The sequence below is a fragment of the Dipodomys merriami genome, unplaced genomic scaffold (genome assembly GCF_024711535.1).
Source record: "Dipodomys merriami isolate MVZ:Mamm:240054 unplaced genomic scaffold, mDipMer1.0.p SCAF_911, whole genome shotgun sequence".
NCBI classification, from domain to species: Eukaryota; Metazoa; Chordata; class Mammalia; order Rodentia; family Heteromyidae; genus Dipodomys; species Dipodomys merriami.
In genome coordinates this window covers 10,237-37,642 of record NW_027206526.1, presented here as the reverse complement: position 1 = coordinate 37,642, position 27,406 = coordinate 10,237, and the positions used below count along the sequence as shown (strand labels likewise).

The 27,406-nt window shown below is 63.1% G+C and overlaps 1 protein-coding gene across 1 annotated transcript; it reads right to left on the bottom strand.

Moving 5' to 3' along the window:
• Window positions 1-6,321: 6,321 nt before the first annotated feature.
• LOC138821403 (fibroblast growth factor 18-like) lies at window positions 6,322-26,254 on the bottom strand. Its single transcript, XM_070013606.1, has 5 exons — window positions 26,244-26,254; window positions 26,009-26,075; window positions 24,451-24,631; window positions 12,048-12,154; window positions 6,322-7,318 (listed from the first exon to the last, which is right to left on the bottom strand). The coding sequence occupies exons 1-5, from the start codon at window positions 26,252-26,254 to the stop codon at window positions 7,052-7,054; spliced, it is 633 nt and encodes a 210-aa protein (XP_069869707.1). The 3' UTR covers window positions 6,322-7,051.
• Between the last annotated feature and the right edge of the window lie 1,152 nt (window positions 26,255-27,406).

The window sequence follows — 27,406 nt, the reverse complement described above, 5'->3', positions numbered from 1 at the left end:
ACCAGCAACCAGCAACTCAAACACCACAGAGGAAGAGAACCAGAGACACCAGCAACTCAAACACCACAGAGGAAGAGAACCAGCAACCAGCAACTCAAACACCACAGAGGAACAGAACCAGCAACCAGCAACTCAAACACCACAGAGGAAGAGAACCAGAGACACCAGCAACTCAAACACCACAGAGGAACAGAGAACCAGAGACACCAGCAACTCAAACACCACAGAGGAACAGAGAACCAGAGACACCAGCAACTCAAACACCACAGAGGAAGAGAACCAGCAACCAGCAACTCAAACACCACAGAGGAACAGAACCAGCAACCAGCAACTCAAACACCACAGAGGAAGAGAACCAGAGACACCAGCAACTCAAACACCACAGAGGAAGAGAACCAGAGACACCAGCAACTCAAACACCACAGAGGAAGAGAACCAGAGACACCAGCAACTCAAACACCACAGAGGAACAGAGAACCAGAGACACCAGCAACTCAAACACCACAGAGGAAGAGAACCAGCAACCAGCAACTCAAACACCACAGAGGAACAGAACCAGCAACCAGCAACTCAAACACCACAGAGGAACAGAACCAGCAACCAGCAACTCAAACACCACAGAGGAAGAGAACCAGAGACACCAGCAACTCAAACACCACAGAGGAAGAGAACCAGAGACACCAGCAACTCAAACACCACAGAGGAAGAGAACCAGAGACACCAGCAACTCAAACACCAGAGGAACAGAACCAGAGACACCAGCAACTCAAACACCACAGAGGTGAGGGCCGAGAAGTAGATAGGTAAGTAGATGATCAGAAGATGGTTGATAGATAAGTAAATAGGTAATTAAACAGAAGGCAGACGAGATAGATGATAGCCAAGCTGCTAGACGACAGAGGATGGATGGATGGATGGATGGATAGATAGATAGACGGACGGACGAACGGACAGACGGACGGACGGACAGACAGACAGACAGACAGACAGACAGACAGACAGACAGACAGACAGACAGATAGATAGATAGATAGATAGATAGATAGATAGATAGATAGATAGATAGATAGATAGGTAGATAGATAGATAGATAGATAGATAGATAGATAGATAGATAGATAGATAGATAGATAGATAGATAGATAGATAGATAGATGAAAAGAAAGAATAGGTAGGTAGAGGTAGATAGAAGATAGGTAGGTAGGTAGATGAAGTTCCTTCATGCTGTTCTCAGATCCTACCTCCTCAGAAACTTCTAGGCCAGTCTGGCCTTTACCCATGGTCCCCCAGCCTGTGACTCTGGGGCAGGTAGGGTGACAGGCGATTGCCACCATGCCAGCCTTCCAGAGCCTTCTCTGCGTACACTGGATCACTGCACACTTGTGGCGCCAGGTCCACTTTCCCTTTGCAGAGCTGGAAGTGGAACCCAGGACCTCGCGTGTCCCAGACAAACCCTGGACGGTGAGCCCCAGACGTCACCTAAAATCCTGCTCTGCTGTGCCCGACCCACCAGGCGCTGGGTTGTTCGGAGGGGCCATAATCCTTCCCTGGGCCCCCAGACGCAGCTGCGGGGTGGGGGGGGTGTCAGTGTGTGTGTGTGTGTGTGTGTGTGTGTGCGCGCGCGCACGCGCGCGCTCCCTTGCATGTGCAAGGAGAATTAGGGAGAGGCAGTCGTGAAAGGAGACTTCAGTCTCAACCCCAGTGCCGCAGGATCTGGTCTATTGTGGGCTGTAATTGTCTGTTTGCTTAAGTGAAGCCTTTTACCTGGATTACCCAGCACTGAATACAAAGGAAGTAGCTCCCCAGGAAGTTCAAAACCCACCACTTGCAGGGCTCTAATCGCCTCAGGGCTCAGGTCAGAGGTTACTGCCAGATTAAGATCTCCAGGAAATAAAAGCGGTTCCAGACTTCTGAATGAGCTCAGGGCTCCTCTCCTCCACGGGCAAGCCAGGCTTCATTCCTAATGGAAGCCCCCCCCCCCCCGCCAGCCCCCAGCCCCCACTGCCTGCTCCCGCCCCTCCTGGCTGACCACAGCCCCCCCCAGCCCCCTGCCCCCCCCCAGGCCTGCTCCCGCCCCTCCTGGCTGACCACAGCCCCCCCCAGCCCCCTGCCCCCCCCAAGGCCTGCTCCCGCCCCTCCTGGCTGACCACAGCCCCCCGGCCCCTGCCCCCCCCAGGCCTGCTCCCGTCCCTCCTGGCTGACCACAGCCCCCCCCAGCCCCCTGTCCCCCCCAAGGCCTGCTCCCGCCCCTCCTGGCTGACCACAGCCCCCCCCAGCCCCCTGCCCCCCCCAGGCCTGCTCCCGTCCCTCCTGGCTGACCACAGCCCCCCCCAGCCCCCTGCCCCCTCCAGGCCTGCTCCCGTCCCTTCTGGCTGACCACAGCCCCCCCTCCAGGGGCCCCCCCAGGCCTGCTCCCGCCCCTCCTGGCTGACCACAGCCCCCCCTCCAGGGCCCCCCCAGCCTGGCTGGAAGTACTGAGAGCAGAAGGAGGGTGAAACAACTTGTGTGACCGACGCTGTCCTGGAGGTCTCCACGCTGCCTGAGCATCTGGAGCCCTGGGAGTAAGTCTGTCCTTCCGCCCCGGAAGTTCGGACGTTCAATGGCAGGACCCCAGGCTTGGAAGCCAGGCTGAGAGTGGGGATGGTGAACAGGCCGAGCCAGCTGGAAATCAGTGGCGCACCTGAAAGGGAAGGGAACGTGCGGGGGGGGCAGAGGTACCAAGTCCCCATCACACGGCCACCGCCAAAGACCAGCCTTCCAACCACAAACGGGCGAACCGATGAGGGCACCAAGTCCCCATCACACAGCCACCGCCAAAGACCAGCCTTCCAACCACAAACGGACGAACCAATGAGAGCACCAAGTCCCCATCACACAGCCACCGCCAAAGACCAGCCTTCCAACCACAAACGGGCGAACCAATGAGGGCACCAAGTCCCCATCACACAGCCACCGCCAAAGACCAGCCTTCCAACCACAAACGGACGAACCGATGGAAAGACAGACAAGTGCACGGACGGATCGACGGGCAGACAAATGCATGGATGGATGGATTCATAGATGCATGGACGGAGGGACAGATGCATGGACAGAAGGACAGACGGACAGGTGGGCAGAGGCATGGATGGATGGATGATGCATGGGCAAGAGAACAGATAAATGAATAGATAAGACATGAAATTAGCCATGATTTGCTGTCCCCAGGACAAAATGAGTTACTCCTACCAAAGTTTGCTTGGTACTACTAGACCGTCTACCGGCGTCAATGTATCCCAGAGCAATATTTCTCCAAATACAAAAGAAACAAGATAATTAAAGGAAAATTGACAATATTCCTACCATCTGACTTCCCACACACCTGAATCCAACATGACCTCACTTCTACCAAGACAGGAGCCACATTTTTCCCCTCCTAGGACAGAGACCAGCGTGTCCCCGGGGACGCACAGCACCGTGGGTACTATTCTGTAATCTGGAGCTGTCTGCAGCACGAGGCAAGGCATGCTGGGAACACAGGGTTCTGAGGTGGGAGGGAGAGAGGAGCGGAGGGGGGTGCGGGGGCAGGGACTGCGGCCCAGAGACCAGGGCTGGACCGGGAGACCTGGGCACGAGTGCATGATCCCAGGAAACGACAGTACCTGCCCAGCTCTGGAAAGCCACCATCTCCTGAGGCGCACGTGTTCGGAGTTGAGAGCTGTGATTTGAGCACCGCTCCTGTAGCCTGGGTCACACAAGCAGGATTGAGCTTGAGATGAAGAGCAAACGGGAGACAAGTGGTCCTCAACGTCTGGCCCTCGGATGGGCAGTGGTGGTAACCTGGGAAGCTGTTGGAATTCGAGCGCCAGGCCTGCCCCAGGCCCCGAGACGCTGCGCGGTGGGTGGAGCCGAGAGGCATCTCTCCTGGAGATGAGGAGCACCTGGCCGGACACCTGGGCTGCTCCGCCTTCCCCCGCCCGGCTCTGGGCGCACACCCCTCCCCTAGCCCAGCTCCGGGACTAGCCATGACCTACAGCTGGTCAGTTAAACTATTCGACCTCCCTGATCAGAGACTTATTCAAGGGTTGGGCCGGACTTATTCAAGGGTGGCTCACACCTGTAATCCTAGCTAGTCAGGAGACTAGAAAAATCCAAATCAACCAGCAATGTGGAGTTATGGATCAAATGGTAGGCCACCGGTCTTGAGCAGAAAGCCAAGCAAGAGTATAAGACCCTGAGTTCAAGCCCTAGTGCTACACCCCCCAAAAAAAGGGAGAATAAACATCCTCTAAAGTATTAATCCAGCAGGATATAAATCTGGAACTGCAGGGAAAGCCCTTGTGAGAAAGAAACCAATCAGAGGAAAGAAAACATGACCCAGCTCCAGCTCTGCCCGAAGCCAGACCAACACCAGTGCACATTATTACACACGCTAACACATGTCCACATGTCTCTCCATCACTTACGCAGCCTGAAGAGCCCTGAATGCAGCAGGCAGGGGTGGAGGAGAGGAGAGGCAAGAACATTGCTTCAAGCCTGGCTCTACCACGTCCCGACTGTGTGTCTCTGAGCAAGGCTCTTGACTTCTCTGATTTCCCACCGGTTTCTTGGGGTGGGGGGTGTCATGGTCACATGCAGGGTTTGGAGGTCTGACCAACTATTTTGAGAGACTCCCTTCCCAGACTCAGTTTCTCTGTGGGTAGGAAGCAGATGAAAAAAAAAAGAAATGCCAGAGGGCAGTGAGTAGGAATTAAATGACAGACAGGGGCGGGGACAGCGGCCACGCCAGGGGTGGACCAAGGACACAGGTCAGTGGCGGTCTTCGGAGAGCACCCAGCTCTCGGGACGGGCTCCGGGGTGACCGAGGCCTGCAGCTGCGGCCCGTCAGCCTGCACGGGCTGGGGAGCTGCCTGCCCAGTGGGGCCGGACAGGAACTCCAGCAAGTGCTAATTGGGCCCGCGAGCTGCCCTGGGAGGCGGGGGCAAGGCCTGGTTAATGGCCCGTCCGCTCCACGGGGGGCCGCACACCGGCCACCTCCAGCCTCCCGGCCCGAGACTCAGCCAGGAAGCCAGGCACGCCTGGACCGGGCTGCGCCTGCCGCCATCTGGTCCCCAGCTTGGCCTAATGTCTGCAGCAGACCCACCGGCTAATTGGGCGGCTGGGGCACTGCGCCCCATCTCTAGCACGTCATTCACCATTGTTTCGTGTGAGCCCCGGTCCGGGCCAGGGAGAGAAGGCTCTGCGCGTTTATAGGACTTTCAGGCCCCGGGCACCCCAGCTTGGCCTGGCGCGCGTCCAGCGGGTCCCACAGGCAGACCGGGAGCTCCTGCTCCCGGTGCCTTCCCCGAGCCTTCCCCCCGCCAGGGCCGCCCCCCCACCCCGCCTGGCTCTGTCCCCACGCTGGGCCGGGTCTGTCTCCACTACCTCCGGGAGAAGGCAGGAGCAGGTGGCCGGGGCTGAGACCAAGACCCCAGCGTCCTCTCTACCCTCCACTTCTTTAGATCCAGAAGCACAGGGGAAGGCAGACAGACAGACGGATGGACGGATGGATGGATGATAAAGGAAATTCCAGATATCAAACTGACCTGGAAACCCCACCCTATTTCCTTGTCCAGCCTGTGTTTGGCAAAATAGAGCAACGACTCAACCAAGCCCTACCCTACGACCTCCATGAGTTAGGACAGCTCTGGGTATCTTGTTCCTCAATGGACCGCCTGTGCCCAGAAGAATATCTAGCTCTTAGAGGTGCTCAGTAAAACCAGGTTGAATGAATGGACCCATCAGTAAATCAGTGAACAATGCAAGGAATCAGAAGAAAAATGAACTACTAGAAGGGACCTGGGCATAGAAACTTGGCGTGAAGAGGTTCTAGTTGCATACATGTGAGTGATTGAGTCGGCCCTGAACCAGCCACATAGTAAATGAAACCTCTGAAGCCAAGGTTTTTATCTTACTAAGGCAGACGCATGCCTGCAGCGCAGGAAATGCTGGGTGAATCCTGGGTGAAGGGACAGGTGGATAAATGCGTGCGGGAAGGGATGTAAGAGACGGATGGATGGATAAAGATACGAATGAACGCAGGGAAGAAGAGGCGGATACGTGAATGGGTGGATGAGGGGATGAAGGAAGGAGGCAAAGAAACAGATGAAGACATGAAGGAAAGGATGGAGATACATGGAGATGTGAACTAAAGAACAGATGTGCACACATGAACCAATCCATCAGCAAGTGAGCCGGTTCCAGTCCTTAGAGCAATGAACACAGACCAAGACGCAGCAGACATAAAGAAGTTGCTCCAGCCACCGCTTGCCTCCGGCTTTGTTTTTAAATAATCTGTCTGTTGTTTTTAATGGTTGAGGCAGTAATACTTGGTTCATGAAACTGCAATATACAGAGAGGTGAAATAAATAGCTCATATATATAATATATATAACATAGCTGGTTTTAAAGGATTCCCTCATCCCTGGTGTCATGGAGTCGCGGAGGGGCTGGAGCGGACCTCAAGACCGCTGCAGCGCGGTCACCATGATTGGACGCGGGCGTCCGTCTGTCGTCGAAGGTCGAGGCGCGGAGAGTTCCGGGGTGCCCCTTTCCTGCGCGGTGTCTCGGGTCAGCTTGCAGCGGACAATAAATAAACAGCTGCAAACCGGAGAGCGATTTTTGTTGGCGTCTGGGGCGAGAGGTGTGGACCGGGAGGGGGGGTGGCCTCATGGGGGGGGGCACCGCCCTCTCTTTCCGATCTGTTTTCGCGTTGTTCCTTCGCTTTCAGAACCTTTGGGGGAAAGGACTTTGGTCTGCCAAGTCCCGAGTGGGGACCGCGGGCTGTCTCCTCCGGGAGAGGCGGCCCTGGGCCCCACGGGTCTCCCGGCCCTCGTCCTGCGTCTGGCTTCACCTGCTCGGCGGTGAGATCCTTATCGTCCCCCCCCCCCCCCGCCCCGTGAGTTTTGGCTCAGTCTCTTCTTTTAAACACAATGTACAAAAATAGAGCTTCTTCCTTGTCTTCTTGTGTAAAAATATCCCCCTGCTGCAGTTCTCCGGGAGTGAGCGGCGCGGGCGGCGCGGGGCCGAGGCCGGCCTAGCCGGGGTGCGTGGGGCGCACCCGCCGGGTCCGCTTGGTCACCGTGGTGTACTTGAAGGGCTTCTGCGGCTCCAGCTGGCCCCGGGGGTGGCGCTTCATGAAGTGCACGTCCTGCTGGTTCTCGCGGGTCCGGGGACCCTTGCGGGCACGGCCCTTCTTGGTGAAGCCCACGTACCAGCCCGAGTACTTGGCCGACATCAGGGCCGTGTAGTTGTTCTCCAGAACCTTCTCGATGAACACACACTCCTTGCTGGTCCCGTCTTGCTGCAGGGGAGAAAGGAGGCATGTTAAAGAGAGTCTCACGGCCCCGTCCACGGGCACCGAGGCCGGTGCCACGCCACGCCCCAGGGACAAGCCCGGCTCCACACGGCAGCGGGTGGGAGGGTGGGGACCTCGGGGAAGGGCTCTGGGAGGACAGGCCCAGGGCCGGTGGACATCATTCGGGGCTGGAGAGTCTGGTCAGGCAGGGGCGGTGATCTGATGGGGAGAGGCGGCGGGCGGTCCTGCTAGCCTGACCAGGGGCCTTGCCAACACTGGACTTTACAGTGCGCCCTGGAGAAGCCGCAGGAGTCCGACTCGACTCCATGAAGTGTCATTGTGAAGAGGCAGGGGTAAAGAGAAGGCAGGCGAGAGGGACAAGACTGCAGGGCCTGGGCGGGTGGCCGTGTCGGGGGCGGGGCGGGCCGCGGGCCTGGCGGACCTTTCAGGTAACAGACCCCACTGAGCCCAGGAGTCCACTCCTTCCCAGAGTCCTGCGGAGCCTCTGCGCTCCTACCGGAGCCGGAGCCCTGGGCCCGGCTGACCAAAGCACTTCCCACAGGCCCCGTGCCTGGCCGGGGCCCAGGCCATCGGGCAGAGCAACGAACAGGGCTGGGTTCACACTGGAGGGCCTCGTAAGGCTGAAACAGCGGCAAGCCACTGTACGGCCGGGAGGAGAGCCGTCTGACCGTGACGCCAGCACCGCGAAAGCAAGGCCAAGAAGAGGAACAAGCCCTGGCCCATCGTCCGGGCTCTGGAGGCAGCGTGCCTGGCATTCATGGCTCTCCGCCATCACGCAGCGTAATGGGGCCATTTCCCGTCCCGCTGTACCACTTGCAACCAAAATGAGTTGTGACAGATTTGCACAAAACCCGACATTAAGTCAGCTGCCCAAGGGCCGCTGGACCCCCCGGGGACGCCGCTGGACGGAGCTGCATGGTGAGGGAGTGGCACATCTCCAAGCTTGGTCCCAAGTACAATGAGAGACTTAGCGCCGTGTAACGCCAGCGTCTGGGCTACTGGCTCTGGGGGGTCCCAGGCTTCCTGGGCTACCAGCTGGGGAGGGCAGGGGGCACTGGACTTGAGTCCGCAGTCGAATGAATTCTCAGAGTGAATTCCTGTGTGACCTCGGGCCGGCCAGCCCCACGCTCCACGCCCAGGATTCCTCCCCGGCCGACGGGCACCCTGGCCTGGGCACCGCAGACCCAGCGTGAGGAAGGGCTTACGCGTGGGTCTGACACGCGGTAGGCAGTTGCTGGGTGGCTCTGCAGGGCTGGCCGGCCTTCCTGGGCCCGTCCTGGGCCCAGCCGCTGCAAGGCAGGGCTCCAGCCGGACGGACTGCTTGGGGGGACACGCAGTTGGGAGCCTGAATTAGCAGCCTGGAGTTTCCAAGGAACATCTCCAATGTAGGCCGGGCCGCTCCTGGCTCCAGGCGGCTCCCGGGCCACGTGGAGGTGGAAGGGCAGGTTCCAGCTTCCATTGGAGGTGGAAAATGGCCGAGCGTTTCCAGGAACGTTCACCTTTGTGCAGAGGGCAGGCCGACCTCCGCGGACCACGGGGATGGGGAGAAGGGCAGAGTGGAAAGGGGCAGGGCAGGGGCCACCCCGGGACCCAAAGGCAGCGTGGTGGGGACAGCGGCCAGGGAACACAGGCTAGGCAGCCTGAGGGGAGGGCTCCCTGGGCTTGGGTCCTCCATGAAAAGTTCTGGAAGCTTCTCAAGTCAGGACCTTAGACAAAAGTCAAAGCAACCAGAACACCGTCCCACCTCCCCCAGTTGGGAGCCCGGAGAGAAGCCCCTGGCCTCTGCTCCCTGTCACTCCCGAGGACAGCCCGGGCTCAGCCAGGACCGGGCGCCCAGAGCGTTTGCAGGTCAAGGTCCCTGAGACGTCCGGTCCGCCGCTGGCAGGGCCAAGCGCACTACGGCTTAGAGAGAAGGGATTTGGGGACTGCTGGCTCCCGTTACTTCTCACACAGGTCTCACTGTGGCTAGGCCAGCCCAGGGCCTGGCTCTCCTCCTGTGCCCCGCGCCGCTGGGATCACAAGCAAGCAGCTCGCCATGGCTGGCATCTCTGACACCGGGTCTCGGACACGCTTTGCGGGGCTAGCTTTAAACCCCAACCCAGCCGTCTCCACCTCCCAGTACCGGGGTGACGGGCGTGAGCCCTCACCCCGGCCTTCAGCAGCTGGAGGTGAGATGGAGGGGACACAGCCCCCAGGACTGGCGGGTGAGGGGTCAAAGGTGCCTAGGGCTGAGGGCTGACGGGGCTGGGCCTGCGGGCGGCAGGGCAGCCAGGGAACTCGGCGGGCTGATGCAGCCCAGGGCGCAACTAGCGTCAGGAGCTGGGGCACCTGAGCTGGCGCTGAGAGGACCCCCGGCCGGCCCCCTGGCTGTGCTTGGTGCTCCGCCGGCGATGTGCCAGGGGACAGAACAGGGCAAGGAAGCCGTCCTGGGACAAACTCCAGAGGAGCAGAAGCCGGGGCTTCCCAAGGGCAAAGGAATGCGGCGAAGCAGACGCGGCTCCTCGGCGGTCAGCGGTCAGCGTGGCCGTCCGCAGGTGAGGAGACCGGCTCCGTGAGCCGCCTGGGGCTCGAGCACCCGGGCAGCCGGGGCCACGTCTGTTCCTCGGTCACTTCTGCAGATCCTAGGCCAGAGGCCTGGGCGAGTGGACCCACCCAGAGCTGGCCTCGCCCCACTCCCGGGGCGGCCAGAGAGCAGGTACCGGGGTGGACGGGGACACCCCGGGGCACAGAGGGGACAGATGCAGGCGCCGAGGACAGAGCTGCAGGCGGGGACGCTGGGGAAGGGGAGTGGGCGCAGGACACCCTGGGGCACAGAGGGGACAGATGCAGGTGCCAAGGACAGGGCTGCAGGCGGGGACGCTGGGGAAGGGGAGTCGGGTGCAGGACACGCAGGCGGGGCTGGGGACGTGTCGGTGCACAGTTGGCACCGCCAAGGCCAGGCCAGGGCGCGCCGTCCTCGGGGACCTGAGGTTGGGGGAGGGGCGGAGACGTGGGACCCGACGGGGCCCTTTGGCCGAGCACAAGCCGCTGGCAGGGCCGGCGGGGCCGGTGCGTCCTGTCCACAGGCCCTTCCCTAGGCCGGGAGCCACACAGCGCTTGGAGCGGGGCCGGCCCGGCCTTAGCAGACAGATGGAGGAACCTGGAGGCCGCAGCACGGGCAGCGGGTGAGAAGCTGAGCAGTCTGGGGCCAGATCCCAGGGCCAGACAGGTCCGAGAGCCTGGCCGCGGCTCTGCGGTTCCAAGGCTGGCATCGGCCCAGGCTTTCTGGCCAGGTGGACGGGGAGGAGAGGGGCCGGGAAGGGGAAGCGGCGGGGGAGGCGGAGGCGGGAAGGAGGGCGGGCAGCCGCCACGCCAGAGGACCAGTCACCCACACTAACGCTGGGGAGGCAAGAGCAGGAAACCGGAGCCGGCTCCCGTGGATGTGACTCAGCAGCGGAGCCCAGCCCCTCCGCGCCCCTGGGGTCCGGACCCTGGGAAGGGCGTTGCCTCCCGGCCTCTACAGAGAAGGGGGCGGGCAGCAGCCAGGGTGATGGGCCAGGCAGGGGGACCTGCACCCGCCCGGCCGCGGCCTGACACCCGGCCGGCCTGGCCTGGACGGCGGAAAGTGAATCACTAATTCAAACCATTTGTCGGCACCCAGGCCGTGCTTCGGATTGCTATTATTTTGCTCTTTCTGCCGCGTGGGGTGGGGTGGGCAGAGCAGTTTCATTTTTTCTTCTACGCAGCTTTGCGTCCGGCTCTCGGGCGGCCCCTGGAATGAGGGCTTCCCCACAAACACAGAACCGGTGTTTCCTTCTGTGAAATGGGACAGCTGTGCTACCCGTCCACCAGGACTGCCGGGAAGAACCGGTTTTGCTCAGTGTTCAAATGGTCAGCTAAAAGAAACTGTGACCAGTGGCATGACAATGTTTGGCCCACAAGGCCGGCCTGGAGGGGGAGGAGGAGGGCTGGGAGAGCGAGGATAGAGGATTCAGCCTCAGAGAGACCGCAACCGTCTCCTCTTACTCCAGCATTGCCGTGAGCCACGCTGCCGCTCGGCAGAGCCCCGGTGACTCGGTTGAACAGGGGCTGACACTGGAGGCCGAGATGCACTGGACAGACACCTCCATCCTCCCTCCGGGTTGGAACTGAAATCCCTGTGTGTACAACTACGTCAAGGCAATTTTGAAAAAGAAAAACCTGTGGTGGTGAGGGGGGAGACTGTGGCGGGTGTGACGTCACCACAGAGCCGGGGGGGACAGGGCATGACGTCACCCGGACGCCGTAGACAGCAGGTGCGTGACTGCCGGCACCGGGCAGATCCGAGTCGCCCAGAGCTGGGGGGGAGGGTCCCTGCCTGCCCTCCTGCATTTCGTGAAGCTTCCTGTAATACAATCTTTCTGAAACACCAGAACCCTGAGGCCAGGGCTGAGGCTGTGGCAGCACCCTGGCGATGCGATGGTTAACACGACAGTCACGGGCTTGGCCACCAGGCACACGGGCAGCAGATCCGCAGGGCCAGCAGGGCCCAGGGCCCTGTGTGCAGCGGGGGACAGGGGTGCACACGCACAGACGGCCGGGCTGGGCCGGCTGCAGGGCGGGGGGGGGGGGTGACAGGAAGAGACTGGGTGGCCCCTCCCTCACTCACACCCCTGCCTCCCCCTGGGGCGGTGCTCCTGGCGGCCAGCTGCGCCCGAGGCCCCACGCCACGCCACCGCCCCTCCCCGGCACTCACCTTCCCCACCAGCTTGCCTTTGCGGTTCATGCACAGGTAGAACTCCGTCTCCTTGCCCTTGATCCGGACTTGGCTTCCAAAGGTGTCCGTCTCCACGATGAGCTGGGCTGTGAGGGCAGAGAACAGGGGCGTCTCAGCCGCCGACAGCGCCCCCGCCGGCCGAGCCCCCCGCGGCCAGGCGTGAGGAGGCCCTCCCCCTCAGCCCGACCGGGAGCCTCTCAGTCCCCCTGAGATGCAAGGACTCCGGCAGAGGTGAGGCCTGTGTGCCCTGCCCTCGTCGCCCACCATCAGGACGGTCAAGCGCTCGGAGACCAGAAGTAGCCTCTCCAGAGGAAGGGACGGATTAGCACACGTGTGCGCCCATGCACACTCATGCGTGTGCGTGTTCATGCATGCGCTCACACACACACGTACAGACTGTGTGCATGTGTACACGTACACATAAACACACACGTGCATCCTGCCACTGAGACATCAAGCTATTTCCTCCACGGTCAAGTCCAGGACCCCTGCTCTGCCTCCCTGCGGTTGACCCTTGGAATCTCTGCCACTTGCAAGACCTGGGAAGACACAGGGATGCAGAACAAGACCTCGGGAAAGGGGTCATGTGATGTTCATCTGCCCTTCACTGCAGCCATCTGAGACCAGAAGACCAACCAAAACCCCACTTCCCCTGCTCCAGCTAGAATACCCCAGGCTAGACCCCTCCCTCTCCAGCTGGGACACCCCAGGCTAGACCCAGCTCCCTCCAGCTGGGACTCCCCAGGCTAGACTTCAAGACAGGGTGTCCAGAGCTGATCCTTAAAGTCCCGACTGAACAAGGGCACCAGAGGTCAAAGGGCAGTGGTCCCTGGCTTAGGCATGCTGTGTCCAGGGCCTTCCCCTCCCTCTGCCAGAACACTGTCCTCCAACCGTGGGCTGTGTGGGGTCCAGCGCGCGCGCTACCGTCTGAGCTCTCTCCTCTGGTCTTGAACTTCTGTGCCTGACTCTTACACCTCGGCCCTCCCCACACACAGAAGCAGGAGTTCTCTGATTTCGACCATCACACACACACACACACACACACACACACACACACACACACACACACACACACACACCAGACCCCCTTGCCAGCACCTGCCCCTCCTTCATACACAGAAGTTGAACATAGGTGACAAGGGACTTCCTTCTCCATAACAAAAATCACAGCCCCGAATTCCAGAGTTACCATATCCTTACAACTTCAGAGAGTGCACCTCAGTGCCCCTAAAATGCACGAGGTATGATTTTAATAAAAAAAATTACAAATATAGACCCTGGTGCCCTGCTGGGAAAATTGAAACCATGTGGAGCTTGAGATTGTGATAATTAATCTAGCCTCCTTTGACACCACTGCTAATTAAAATATGATCTCCATCCTTCCAAGGGGAGAAAGAAGAATTTACATAAAATTTAAAGATCTAACAAGAATTCTGTAACTCTGGGAAGGAGAGAGGCACACCGCCCACCCCCCACCCCCCACCTCCAGTAAACACGGGGTCAAGGGTGTCAGCCAGCTCTGCAGGGGGGGCAGGGGGGTACAGCCCCACCTCCTCCACTCACGCCCATCACGCTCTGCAGGGGACATCCGGGGCTCTGGGACCCTCTGCAGCATCTCTTCAGGAAGCTCTGGTCATGCCCTGAGGGAGCAGAGGGAGGATTGGGACCCCAAGGATGTCCAGAGCCCTGTGGAGAGGCAGGGGCTTGGAAGGCACAGGTGTAGCTGTACCTCCTGCCAAGGGCCTTGGCCTCTCCCCTGTAAAATGCAGAGATGCTTCCTGACGCTTCCCTCGCTCTGATGAAGACTGTGCGACACGGGCACGACCTGTGCTCACAGCTCAGGAGCTGTGAGTTGTTTCCTAAAAACTACAGAACCAAACTGTTTTCCTAAAAGACAGTGGAAAAGCCAGCTGCCTACAAGGTGGACCTGGGCCTGCTTCCCTTGATCCTGTCCTGTGCTCTTCATTTGTCTGGTGTCTTCCAGGCATTGAGCCTTCACAACAGCCTAGAGTTCACACCACAATGAGGATCAACACCCTGCAGAGACCACACCACAACAGGTGTCCACACCGCAACAGGCGCCCACACCACACTGTGACAGGAGTGCACACTGTGACAGGCGTGCACACCGCAACAGGCGCCCACACCACACTGTGACAGGAGTGCACACTGTGACAGGAGTGCACACCACACTGTGACAGGAGTGCACACCACACTGTGACAGGAGTGCACACCACACTGTGACAGGAGTGCACACCACACTGTGACAGGAGTGCACACTGTGACAGGTGTCCACACCACACTGTGACAGGAGTGCACACCACACTGTGACAGGAGTGCACACCACACTGTGACAGGAGTGCACACTGTGACAGGTGTCCACACCACACTGTGACAGGAGTGCACACCACACTGTGACAGGAGTGCACACCACACTGTGACAGGCGTCCACACCACACTGTGACAGGAGTGCACACTGTGACAGGCGTCCACACCATGACAGGTGTCTAGACCGTGACAGCCATCCACACCATGAGCTGTGCTCACACCAGGATGAGGATCAACACCACTACCGCATCCTCGCCATGGCAGACCTCCAGACCATGGGGGGCATCTTGGGGTCCCAGGTTTGCCTCCATTTCTGGCACTACCACTAGAGGCTGTGGCACGGAGGCTGCGTGTGGCATGAGGCTCCGCTCTCATTTCTCGCCAGCTGCTCTGCTCCTTCCTGGGGACTTGGGAAAGGGGGGAAGCATTAGGACCAGCCCAAGGACACTGAAGGAAGTCCACTGCCAGCCTCCTCCCAGCATGCACCTGGGCCTCTGTCCCTAGGCCAGGCCCTGCTGTGTCCATGGAGCGCCCGTGTAAGCTCACTGAGTCCCATGCTCACGGGTCTGGCTGGCTCATGCCATTTCCAGGATAGATTCCACTGGAGCCCCGAAGGGCCATCAGTCAGTCCCTCTCTGCCCCAGCTCTGGACAGTCTCCAGAACAGCCTTGCACTGTCTGAGGGGCTGGGCTGGGGCTGGGCTGGAGCTGGGCTGGGGCTAGGCTGGGCTGGGCTGGGGCTGGCTGGGGCTGGGGCTGGGGCTGGGTCGGGGCTGGGCTGGGGCTGGGGCTGGGGCTGGGTCAGGGCTGGGCTGGGCTAGGGCTGGGCTGGGCTGGGCTGGGGCTGGCTGGGGCTGGGGCTGGGGCTGGGGCTGGGTCGGGGCTGGGTGGGGCTGGGCTGGGGCTGGGTGGGGCTGGGCTGGGGCTGGGCTGGGCTGGGGCTGGGCTGGGGCTGGGTGGGGCTGGGCTGGGGCTGGGTGGGGCTGGGGCTGGGCTGGGGCTGGGCTGGGGATGGGGCTGGGGATGGGGCTGGGGCTAGGCTGGGGCTGGGCTGGGCTGGGCTGGGGCTGGGTGGGGCTGGGGCTGGGGCTGGGCTAGGGCTGGGCTGGGGCTGGGCTAGGGCTGGGGCTGGGCTGGGCTGGGCTGGGCTGGGGCTGGGTGGGGCTGGGGCTGGGCTGGGCTGGGCTGGGCTGGGCTGGGGCTGGGCTGGGGCTGGGCTGGGGCTGGGTGGGGCTGGGGCTGGGCTGGGCTGGGCTGGGCTGGGGCTGGGCTGGGCTGGGCTGGGCTGGGCTGGGCTGGGGCTGGGGCTGGGCTAGGGCTGGGCTGGGCTAAGCGGGCAGGGCTACACTGCCCCCTCTGCAGCCTGCAGAAGGCGCCTGGCCCCTAAGTGTGGAGGCCGGTGTCTGTCCTTCCCTCCAGCCCCACCACTGCACAAAACAGAAGAACTCAGACGCTGCTCTGGGCTGACGTCACAAGCAGCCAGCCGGCCAGAACTATGTAAAATCCTTTGGGGAGCCGTAGCAGCAGCCATTCTCAGGACAGACTCCACCCGGGGTCTGTTCCAGAGCTGGTCTGGCCCCCCCCCCAACCCTGACACAGCTTCGGGAGCCAGAGGCTCATCTGGGAGGAAGGGCCAGCACGGCCTCCATCCGAGGGCCTCCACCCCAGCCGCCTCCCTCAGCCACTCTCGCCCCAGCGGAGGAGTCCTGCAACAAAGCCTCCTAGAGACCTCGAGCTATTAAGACACAAATCACAACTCCTTGCTGGAACCCTCAGCATCTGGCCCCATTGTCCCTTCCCAGGACGCACGGCCACCGTTGTTGCTCTCTGCACATCGGGGCCTTTGTATGAGCTTTGCCTGCCTGGAGCTTGCCTTGCTCAGAGCTTCCAACCTCCTCAGAGGGGCCCTCCCCAAACACACCGTCCACCCGGTCCAGCACCATGCCGCTTAGCGTTCCCAGCGTGGGCTGTGCTCTGGATGGGAGCGGTCCCCAGGGCCTGGCCACCAGCCTGCGATGCGCTGGGAAGCGATGAGAGCGGGTGAGAGGGGTGGGAGAGGGTGTCCGCGTCTGCCTAAGGGGGGAGGGCACCCATCCCTCCCCCCCCCCACCGTGCTGGGGATGAGCGCAGGGCCACACGCAAGCAAGGCAAACACACTGCTCTGCACCCAGCCCTCCTGTCTGTGCGTCTGTCTGTCCATCCCTGTCTCTGCTTCCTGGTCACCTGGATGTGAGTCTCCTCCTATCCCACATTCTTTTTTTTTTCCTTGAACTCTGTGCCTGGGCGCTGTCCCTCAGCTCTTCAGCTCAAGGCTAGAACTCTGCCACTTGAGCCACAGCGCCACTTCCGGCTTTTTCTGCTTATGTGGTGCTGAGGACTCGAACCCAGGGCCTCACGCATGCAAGGCAAGCGCTGGACCACTGAGCCACCTTCCCAGCCCCCAGTTATGCGGTGCTGAGGAATCGAACCCAGGGCTTCGTGCACGCTTCACGCACCAACCACTGAGCCGCAGCCCCAGCCCCGTCCCACATTCTTACCAAGAGCTGCTTCCCATGCATGGGCCCAAAGCAGAAGCTCAGCCAAGGACAGAAACTCCAAACCCAGACCCAAGAGGCCCTTCCCGATCCCCAGGGGATGGCTCGGTGTTCCCTGCAGGGACGGAAAGCCGGTCCCACTGTCTGCACTCCAGCAGGGCGGCCGTGAGCACGAGGCCCGCAGGCTCCTTCGCGCCCAGCGCCCAGCACCCAGCGAGCGATCTGAACAGCACACGGCCGCCCTGAGCCGTCTGACAGTGACTGGCGCCAGTAAAGGGCGAAAGAGAGTCCAGGGCCTCCGGCCTCCACTCTCCACCAATCCCGGCCGAGCCCCAGCCTCCGCTCTCCACCAATCTGGCCACACCCAGCCTCCGCTCTCCACCAATCCGGCCACACCCAGCCTCCACTCTCCACCAATCCCGGCCACGTCCCAGCCTCCGCTCTCCACCAATCCCGGCCGTGCCCCAGCCTCCGCTCTCCACCAATCCGGCCACACCCAGCCTCCGCTCTCCACCAATCCAGCCGCGCCCCAGCCTCCGCTCTCCACCAATCCCGGCCGCGTCCCAGCCTCCGCTCTCCACCAATCCGGCCACGCCCCAGCCTCCGCTCTCCACCAATCCCGGCCGCGTCCCAGCCTCCACTCTCCACCAATCCAGCCGCGCCCCAGCCTCCGCTCTCCACCAATCCTGGCCGCGTCCCAGCCTCCGCTCTCCACCAATCCGGCGACACCCAGCCTCCGCTCTCCACCAATCCCAGCCGCGCCCCAGCCTCCGTTCTCCACCAATCCAGCCACACCCCAGCCTCCACTCTCAGCCAATCCCGGCCGCGCCCCAGCCTCCACTCTCCACCAATCCAGCCGCACCCCAGCCTCCACTCTCAGCCAATCCCGGCCGCGCCCCAGCCTCCACTCTCCACCAATCCGGCCGCGTCCCAGCCTCCGCTCTCCACCAATCCGGCTGCGTCCCAGCCTCCGCTCTCCACCAATCCCGGCCGCGTCCCAGCCTCCGCTCTCCACCAATCCAGCCACACCCCAGCCTCCGCTCTCCACCAATCCGGCCACACCCCAGCCTCCGCTGTCCACCAATCCTGGCCGCGCCCCAGCCTCCATTCTCCACCAATCCGGCCACGCCCCAGCCTCGGCTCTCCCCTGCAGTGTGCCCACCTCTCGCGCCTGCCACCTGGGCTTGGGACAAACAGAAAACCCTCTGCTGGGGGACAAGGGACATCTCCGGCCAGGCCAAGGTGCTGGCTCAGGCCTTGTTCACCCCCGTCTCTAGGAAGGTCAGTAACTCTCGGGATGTGGAGCTCTCCCATTTACCCTCACGAGCTCTATCTAGCATGCCTGCCATCACCTCCACTCACAGGTGGGGAAACCGAGCCCCGAGAACCACCAGTGGCAGAGCCAAGGCTCAAACCCAGGCAGGCCGGGCCTGAGGCACTGGTCCCAGCCTGACCCCACACCCCGGTCCCCCTGTGTCACGTTCAGCTGGGACGGGAAAGGCTTTGTGGAGCTGTCCGCCAGTCCTGGGGCCTGAACTTAGGGCCCGGGCACTGCCCCTCACCTGCTTTTCTTTTTTTACTCAAGGCTAACACTCTACCACTTGAGCCACGGCTCCACTTCTGGCTTTTTGATGGTTCACTGGAGATAAAATTCTCACAGACTTTCCTGCCCAGGCTGGCTTTGAACACTAATCATCAGATCTCAGCCCCCTGAGTAGCTAGGATGACAGGCGTGAGCCACTGGTGCCTGGCCTGGCCTGGCCTCTCCTTCTTGGAGACAGAACTCAGGAACTGAGATGTCCAGGGACATCCCCCTGCTCCACTGCCAAATGACCTTGAAGCAAGAAGGGTCATATGCCTGCTAAGGAAGCTGCCTTCTAGCCAACACGAGGAGATGGGGAGCCGTGGGCACCCCACGCCAGGCTCAGAGGAGGAAGAATGCTTCCAATCTGGACATGAAAAACAGCCCCCAAATCCAAAGCAGGGTTTCGGGCGGAGACCCCCCCACACCTTATCTAACAGATCCCAGAAGGAAAAGCCACAGAGCCACTACCCAGCAGGAGCCTGGCACCCACCAGGGCTGGGGGCCGGGGCCCTGGGGGGGAATGAAGCTTCCAGCATCTTCTTCCACCTTCTCAGCCTCAGGAGAAGGGGAGGGGAGAATGGCTGGCAATATCATTCAGTACAAATCTCCTGTTGGCTTCCTCCTCTGCCAGGAGGAGGAAGGACAACACAAAAGATCAACGCCGCCAGCATCTAGCCGTGTCTGTAATCCCAGAGTCCCAGCTCTGGGAGGCTGGGGCAGGAGGAGGCAAGTTCAAGGCTATCCCGAGGTAAGACTCAGTGAGTAAAACTCTGTTGCGATGAGGTGGGGGGGTTGGAGGTACGGCTTAGTTGATAGAGCGCCAACCAATGAGCAAAAACATCAGGTACCAAGTTCAAGTCCTAGTCTCAGACAAGGAAAGAGCGAGCGAGCGAGAGAGAGAGAGAGAGAGAGAGAAAGAGAGAGAGAGAGAGAGAGAGAGAGAGAGAGAGAGAGAGAGAGAGAGAGTCATAACAGCTAGAATGTCTTTGGGCACCGACTGTGTGCTGGTCTCTGGGTGGAGTCTGAACACAGAACGGATGTCTCATCGTATCCTCACCCTGTTTGGCATAATAATGATGACACCATGTTAAGACACTGAAGCCAACAGCGCCGCACAGCTCCTGCCCAGAGTCACAGTAGGGCCAGGGCTGCAGACCGGCTCCTGAGAGACGGGCAGAATGCCGGCGAGTTCCACAGGCTGCACGAGAACAGACGGGGGCCAGCTGCCAGCACCAAGGAAAGAGCAGCGGCCTTGACGGATGGACTGACAACTGACCACGGCAGAGCCCCGGGCTGGGCTGCCCTCCCTCGAAGACTTGGAAGGGCGGGAGACAATGGAGGGAGGCAGAGAGACAGCCAGAGACCCAAGGAGAGGCAAGCCAGAGACACGGAAGACGCCACAGACAGGCAGCTGAGAACCAAGCTGGAGGATGCAGCCCGGCAGGGCAGAGGCCAAGGGCCAGGAGCCCCCCAGACCGCAGCCTCCCCAGCCAGCCACTTCCTCCAGAGAAGAAGCGTCCCCACACACCCCGCCTCACAGCCTCCGAAGTTGGGCCCAGCCTCCCTACCTCCAAAGGCGGGCGGGCGGGATGATGGAGAGACCGCGGGAGACAGGTGGGCTGGGGATCTTTCTGGAAATGTTCCCTCCCCTTCCCCCCCCCATCCTCCCCCCCACACACACACAAAATGGCTTTCTCCAAAGTTCTCTTCTCCTAAGTCCCAGAGGAGGGTCTCAAGCCATGTGGGCTCACCGGAAAGAGAGAGAGAGAATCAATACTATTGATTAGAGCTATATTTAATCCTCTCTGTAGCTCTGGTGTGGCCCTGCCCGTGTGGGGCAGGCCAGCCGTGGGTGGCCACCGTGTCAAAGGACAGCTAAGGGGCTGGGTGCGAGGCCCCTCCCTGAGGTACTGGGAAGGAAGGGGGAGAGAGGGAGGGAAGGGAGACGGGTGGGGGAGGGGACACTCCTATGTGGGGCGCTTGGCGCCAGCAGCCCCCCACCCATGCTCTGGTGTCCCGGGGCGAGGTGACCCCACCCCCACCCCGGACCCGCGGGGGCATCCGAGCGTGTGCCGAGCGCCTGCCCGCGGTGTCTGTGCCCTGGGGGCACCCAGCGGGAGAGGCGGCCATCCACGGCCCAGGACATAATGGAGCCGCAGACAGCGAGAAGCTCTAGGAAGAAAAATAGACTGGAGACAATGAGGCCAGGGGCCAGCCCTGCACAGCTCGGGGGTCTGGGGACAGGAGACACCCCCGGCGGCACACCAGGGCGGCGGCCCGCAGGTGTGGGAGCTCCCCCGGGCGGGGCAGGCGGGGACCAGGCCCAGGCCAGCCCTCAGAGGCCAGCCCCGGACAGCGCAGAGCCCCTGCCCGGACCAGCGCAGAGCCCCCGGCCCACCCAGCGCAGAGCCCCCGGCCCACCCAGCGCAGAGCCCACGGCCCCAGCCAGCACAGAGCCCCCGGCCCACCCAGCGCAGAGCCCACGGCCCAGCACAGAGCCCACGGCCCACCCAGCGCAGAGCCCACGGCCCACCCAGCACAGAGCCCACGGCCCACCCAGCGCAGAGCCCCCCGCCCGGCCCAGCGCAGAGCCCCCCGCCCAGCCCCCCACCCGGCCCCACGCGGCGCCCCCCACCTGGCCCAGCGCAGAGCCCACGGCCCACCCAGCACAGAGCCCCCCGCCCGGCCCAGCGCAGAGCCCCCCGCCCGGCCCAGCACAGAGCCCCCCGCCCGGCCCAGCGCAGAGCCCCCCGCCCGGCCCAGCACAGAGCCCCCCGCCCGGCCCAGCGCAGAGCCCCCCGCCCGGCCCAGCACAGAGCCCCCCGCCCGGCCCAGCGCAGAGCCCCCCGCCCGGCCCAGCGCAGAGCCCCCCGCCCGGCCCCACGCGGCGCCCACGGCAGGTCCCCCGGTTTCAGGCAGTCTGACCCTCACAAGGCAGGAGAGAACCAGGTTCCCGAGCTGCCCGGGCCCCCCCGCAGGTCAGGTGACTCCCTCCCCTGCCCCTGGCCACATCAATCACCCTCCCAATAATATTTGTATTGATTATCTAGATTGGAAGCCTCATTGTCTCCCCCAGGGCTCACAGATGGGCCCCGGCCTCATCTACCTTTCTAATGGGACCCTGAATGGAACAGCAGAGGCCCAGGGCTCCCGCCCGGTGCCGGAACCCGGGACCCCAGGCAGGCTGGGAGCAGCCCCTGCCCGCTTGCTGTCCCTCAGCCCAGACAACGCACAGAGAAGGCAACCGGCCGGCCCTCCGTCACACAGCACAGGAAAGGCCCGTGCAGGCAGAGGCCAACAGCTCCTGCCCCCCATCTCAGGGTGTGGACAGATGGTTCAACCACAGTCTGACAACCCCCTCCCGTGCCCTCCTGGCCTAGAGGGGCCAGCAAGAGCTCCCAGAACCCCGGGAAGCCACCTCCTCCCTCCCAGCCAGCAGCTGCCCCTTCCCTGGCAGCAACCGGACGGAGGATCCCAGGGAAAGCTACCACCTGCTCTGGAGGAGGCTGAGGCTGGAGAGGACGGAAGGGGCAGGATCTGAAAGGAGAGAGACTGAGCCCAAGGGAGAGGGGACAGGGTGTGGGGAGGGAGCACAGAGCAGTGGACAGCAACAAAGGCAGGAGGGAGCCAGACCAGGAGCAGAAGCAGGGCAGAGAGGGCAGGCCAGGGAGGCAGAGGGAGTCGACAGGGCCAAGGAAGTGGGGGAGCAGCTGGCCGAGAGCCCGCCCCAGCCCGGGCCCAGCCCCCGCCCAGAGTGCGGCAGCCACGCGAGGTCACACCTGCCCTCGGGGCACAGGGAAATAAATGGTGTCCGGGATAAAAGGTCCAAGAATGAATTTGTCTTGTCACCTCCTGACCGAAGTGATCAGATGCTGGTGGGCCTTCATCCCAGAGAGGCCTGGGCCGGAGGGACCCACCCCCACCTCTGCCCACGTGCTCAGAACCCCAGCTCAGGGGCAGAACCCCAGCTCAGGGCAGAACCCCAGCTCAGGGGCAGAACCCCAGCTCGGGGCAGAACCCCAGCCTGGGGGCAGAACCCCGGCTCGGGGGTCAGAACCCCAGCTCAGGGCAGAACCCCAGCTCAGGGCAGAACCCCAGCTCAGGGGCAGAACCCCAGCTCAGGGGCAGAACCCCAGCTCGGGGCAGAACCCCAGCCTGGGGGCAGAACCCCGGCTCGGGGGGCAGAACCCCAGCTCAGGGCAGAACCCCAGCTCGGGGGCAGAACCCCAGCTCGGGGGCAGAACCCCAGCTCAGGGGGCAGAACCCCAGCTCAGGGCAGAACCCCAGCTCGGGGGCAGAACCCCAGCTCGGGGACAGAAGCCCAGCTCAGGGGCAGAACCCCAGCTCGGGGCAGAACCCCAGCCTGGGGGCAGAACCCCGGCTCGGGGGTCAGAACCCCAGCTCAGGGCAGAACCCCAGCTCAGGGCAGAACCCCGGCTCGGGGACAGAACCCCAGCTCAGGGCAGAACCCCAGCTCAGGGCAGAACCCCAGCTCAGGGCAGAACCCCAGCTCGGGGGCAGAACCCCAGCTCAGGGCAGAACCCCAGCCCTGGGCAGAACCCCAGCTCAGGGGCAGAACCCCAGCTCAGGGGCAGAACCCCAGCTCAGGGGCAGAACCCCAGCTCAGGGCAGAACCCCAGCTCAGGGGCAGAACCCCAGCTCGGGGGCAGAACCCCAGCTCGGGGGCAGAACCCCAGCTCGGGGACAGAAGCCCAGCTCAGGGGCAGAACCCCAGCTCGGGGCAGAACCCCAGCTCAGGGCAGAACCCCAGCCCTGGGCAGAACCCCAGCTCGGGGGCAGAACCCCAGCTCGGGAGCAGAACCCCAGCTCGGGGCAGAACCCCAGCCCGGGGGCAGAACCCCAGCTCAGGGCAGAACCCCAGCCCTGGGCAGAACCCCAGCTCAGGGGCAGAACCCCAGCTCGGGGGCAGAACCCCAGCTCAGGGGCAGAACCCCAGCTCAGGGGCAGAACCCCAGCTCAGGGCAGAACCCCAGCCCTGGGCAGAACCCCAGCTCAGGGGCAGAACCCCAGCTCAGGGGCAGAACCCCAGCTCAGGGGCAGAACCCCAGCTCAGGGGCAGAACCCCAGCTCGGGGGCAGAACCCCAGCTCAGGGGCAGAACCCCGGCTCGGGGACAGAACCCCAGCCCGGGGGCAGAACCCCGGCTCGGGGGTCAGAACCCCAGCTCAGGGCAGAACCCCAGCTCAGGGCAGAACCCCAGCTCAGGGCAGAACCCCAGCTCAGGGCAGAACCCCAGCCCTGGGCAGAACCCCAGCTCGGGGGCAGAACCCCAGCTCGGGGGCAGAACCCCGGCTCAGGGGTCAGAACCCCAGCTCAGGGCAGAACCCCAGCTCAGGGCAGAACCCCAGCTCGGGGGTCAGGGCGCCCGCATGGCCTGGGCCTGGGAAGGCTGCAAGGTGAGACGGGCCTTGGGGGGGGGGAGGGGGGGAGCTCCCAGGGCCTCACCCCTTCCTGCCCAGCAACAATAAGGAAACGATCCCTGTGCCGAGGGGAACGTGGGTCTGCTCTGCCCACACACGTGCGCACGTACACGTGCACACACACACGTGTGCACACATACACACACATGTGAGCGCATACACTTACATGCACACGTGCATACGCATGCTCACACACACACCGAGCGCACCCACGCACCTGCACACACGCAGACACAAGCCCCAGGCTGATTCCCACCAACAGCGGCTAGACCAGAGACACACCACAGAGGCTCCGCCGACCAGACATCAGCCCCCGAGGCTGGAGACGCCTGCGGCCGGGGCGCGGTCATCACCAGGCAAGCACGGACCTCCCGCCAGCCCCGGCTTGGCGTCCACACCCTGGTCAGTCCCCCCAGGAGGCTCAGAGCTCAGGACGCCCGGCCTGGGGTGACTCGGCCAGTGCTCGGTGCCGCGGGTGGGCCGGGCCGGCACGTACCATACTTGTCCCCGTCCTCGCCGCGGGCGCTGACCCTGCGGCCCTGCACCTGGACGTGCTTCCCGCTGGTCCGGCTGTAAAGCTGGTACAGCCGCAGCTGCTTCCGGCTCACATCGTCCCGGGCCCGCGTCTGGTTCTCCACGTGGATGCGGAAGTCCACGTTCTCCTCGGCGGCCAGCACCTGAGCAGGGGCCGGAGAGAGGGGGAGAGGTGAGGCAGCCACGGACACCACAAACAGGCCCCGCAGGAGCCACGCCGTTCCTCAGGCCCGGCCACTGGGGCTCAGAGAGGCACAGGGCACTGCCCGAGGGAGGGAGGGCCAAGCACAAAGCTGGGGCCACCGGAAAGCAGGCTGGACGGAAGGAGGATGGGCGTGCTCACAGCTTCTGAGAGACCACCGCGCACAGGGCGCCCACTCAGGACCCTCCTGGGATAGGGTGCCGCAGACCACAGGCGGCGTGGCTCACGCCCGCCCGCGACCCTCGCCGTGGCTCACACCCGTAATCCTAGCTACTCTGACAGCTGAGATCTGATGACTGTGGTTAGGAGCCAGGCCAGGCAGGAAAGCCTGTGAGACTCTGATCTCCACTTAGCCACCAAACAGCCAGAAATGGAGCCATGGCTCAAGTGGTAGTGCACCACCACCTTAACACAGGAGCTCGGTGACGGTGCCCAGACCCCGAGGGGCCGGCACAGAAGAATGGGCCGCCGTGGTGAGCCTGACCGACGTCTGGCCGGCCTCAGCCCCGGCCTTGTGGGCCATCCCCCGCCCAGCCTCCCCCAGCTCTCCACAGGGGACACCCCCGACTGCCCTCTGCCGGCAGGCACCCTCTGGCAGCGCCAGGCAGCTCAGGGGCCAGGCCTCCTGAGGAGCCTCCCTTCTGCGTCTCCATGGAGCTGCCGTGCACCTGCCCCACGTGGCCCTCACCGCCCAGTCCCTCCAGCAGCTGCCTCAGGCTCCACCCTCCTGCTCCACGGCCTCTGCCTTGGGTGGTGTGCCCGGCCTTCTCCTGAGCCCCCCACTGGCGCCCCTTCCACCGCACAGCCCTCTTGGAGCGTCCCCAATCTTCCCACTGAACCCGGACGGGGTCCCCGGCTGCCCCCAGGGTCCGCCAGGAGCCCCAGAGCCCCCCCCGGGACGGCTGTGCCAATCACTGTCCAGGACCCCAGGCCTCAGGGCCTGCGCTTGCGCCCCCCCGGCTCTGGGGCTCCTCAGGTCTCTGCTCCAGCCCCGTCTCACCCGGGTGAGCACCCAACGGCCTTCACAGACACCTCCTGAGCAGCCCCTGCCTCTGCCAGCTCCACGCTCCACCACGTCCCCCGCTATCCATGTCCCCCGCCGTCCACATCCCCCGCCTCCCACGTCCCCACCATCCACGTCCCCCGCCGCCCACGTCCCCCCGCTATTCCACGCTGGAGGTCCCCCCCTCGAGCACAGCCCCGCTCCCCCACTCCAGCTGCAGGCATCCACCCCAGTCCTTGTCTGGCTCCGCTCGGGCGTCCCTGTCCACACTGGCCTGCTCTTCCACCTGAAACCTTCCCTGACTCCCAAACTCACCACTGTCCTCTGCTTGGGAGCCTCACGCTGCTCTACTGAGAAGGGAGGGAGGCGGCTGGGCCTCAGCCTGCCACGCAGGGCAGACCCGAGCTTTGGGCCTTGCGGCCGCAGCCTCAGCACTGGCTCCAGGCGGGCCAGGCCCGCCACACCCCGGCCCTGCCCGAGAGAGGCTCTCCACCCAACAGAAGGCACAGCTGCCCTGTGCCACGCCCACTGCCCTCCGTCCCCTACCTACGGAGCAAGCATGATGAAGAATCACGCGCTTCACGGCTGCTCCAAAGACTGAGCACCCAAGGCCCCACAGTCAGTGCTGCAGGCCGGTATGGAGGCACAGCCCTGGGTGCCGGAACCTGGTACGGAGGTGCAGCCACGGGTGCTGAAGCCCAGTACCAAGGCGCAGCCGCAGGTGCCGGAGCCCAGTACGGAGGCACAGTCACAGGTGCTGGAGCCCAGTACCGAGGTGCAGCCACAGGTGCTGGAGCTCAGTACCGAGGTGCAGCCACAGGTGCTGGAGCCCAGTACCGAGGTGCAGCCACAGGTGCTGGAGCCCAGTATGGAGGTGCAGCCACGGGTGCTGGAGGCCGGTATGGAGGCACAGCCGTGGGTGCTGGAGGCCGGTATGGAGGCACAGCCCTGGGTGCTGGAGGCCGGTATGGAAGCACAGCCCTGGGTGCCGGAGCCCGGTACGGAGGCGCCATGGCCAAGTGTCCTTGGCTGGCAGGCATGCACAGCAGCGCTCAGTGCAGCCTCTGAGAAAACACCAGCGGCTGTCCAGACCCAGCGCCCTGGGAGACAGATGTAGAAACTGAGGCTCCAAAAGGTCAGTTCAAGCCGGGCGTGGGGGGCTCACACCTGGAATCCTAGCTACTCAGGAGGCTGAGAGCTGAGGACTGTGATTCAAAGCCAGCCCGGGAAGGAAAGTCCGTGAGACTGTTATTTCTAGTTAACAACCAGGAGACTAGAAGTGGTGCTGTGGCTCGAAATGGTACAGTACTGAGCCAAAGACCCTGGGGACAGAGCCCAGACTCCGAGTTCAAGCCCCACAGCCACCAAGCAGGCAGACCCTCTCAGAGGCCTGACCCGCAAGCCCGCCCGTCACGCCCCAGCCCTGCCGGGCGGCACACACCTCTCAGCCTGGTCTGCGCCCCAGACGGCCCACATCCCAGCCTGGTGCTCGGGGCACTGGGAGGCCACGGCTGCCGGACCGCCCCGGGGCCTTTGACCCTCCCGCAATGAGGTCTGGAGGCTGCCTGGCTCTGCTCCCTCCTCCCCTTCCTCCCCTCTGCTCACCAGAGACCTTATCGATCAGAGGTCAAACCAATCTCCTCACCCCAGGCCCGAGGGGAGGGCACCCCTGCCCAGCGCAGCCTCCATTAATGATTTTCGCCCTGGCCCGCT

Coding starts and splice junctions, on each gene's coding strand:
- LOC138821403 (XM_070013606.1), bottom strand. Junction 12,155..24,450: donor CGAGGACGGGGACAAGTATG/GTACGTGCCGGC, acceptor CTGCCCTCACAG/CCCAGCTCATCGTGGAGACG. Junction 7,319..12,047: donor AAGGCAAGCTGGTGGGGAAG/GTGAGTGCCGGG, acceptor TCTCCCCTGCAG/CAAGACGGGACCAGCAAGGA.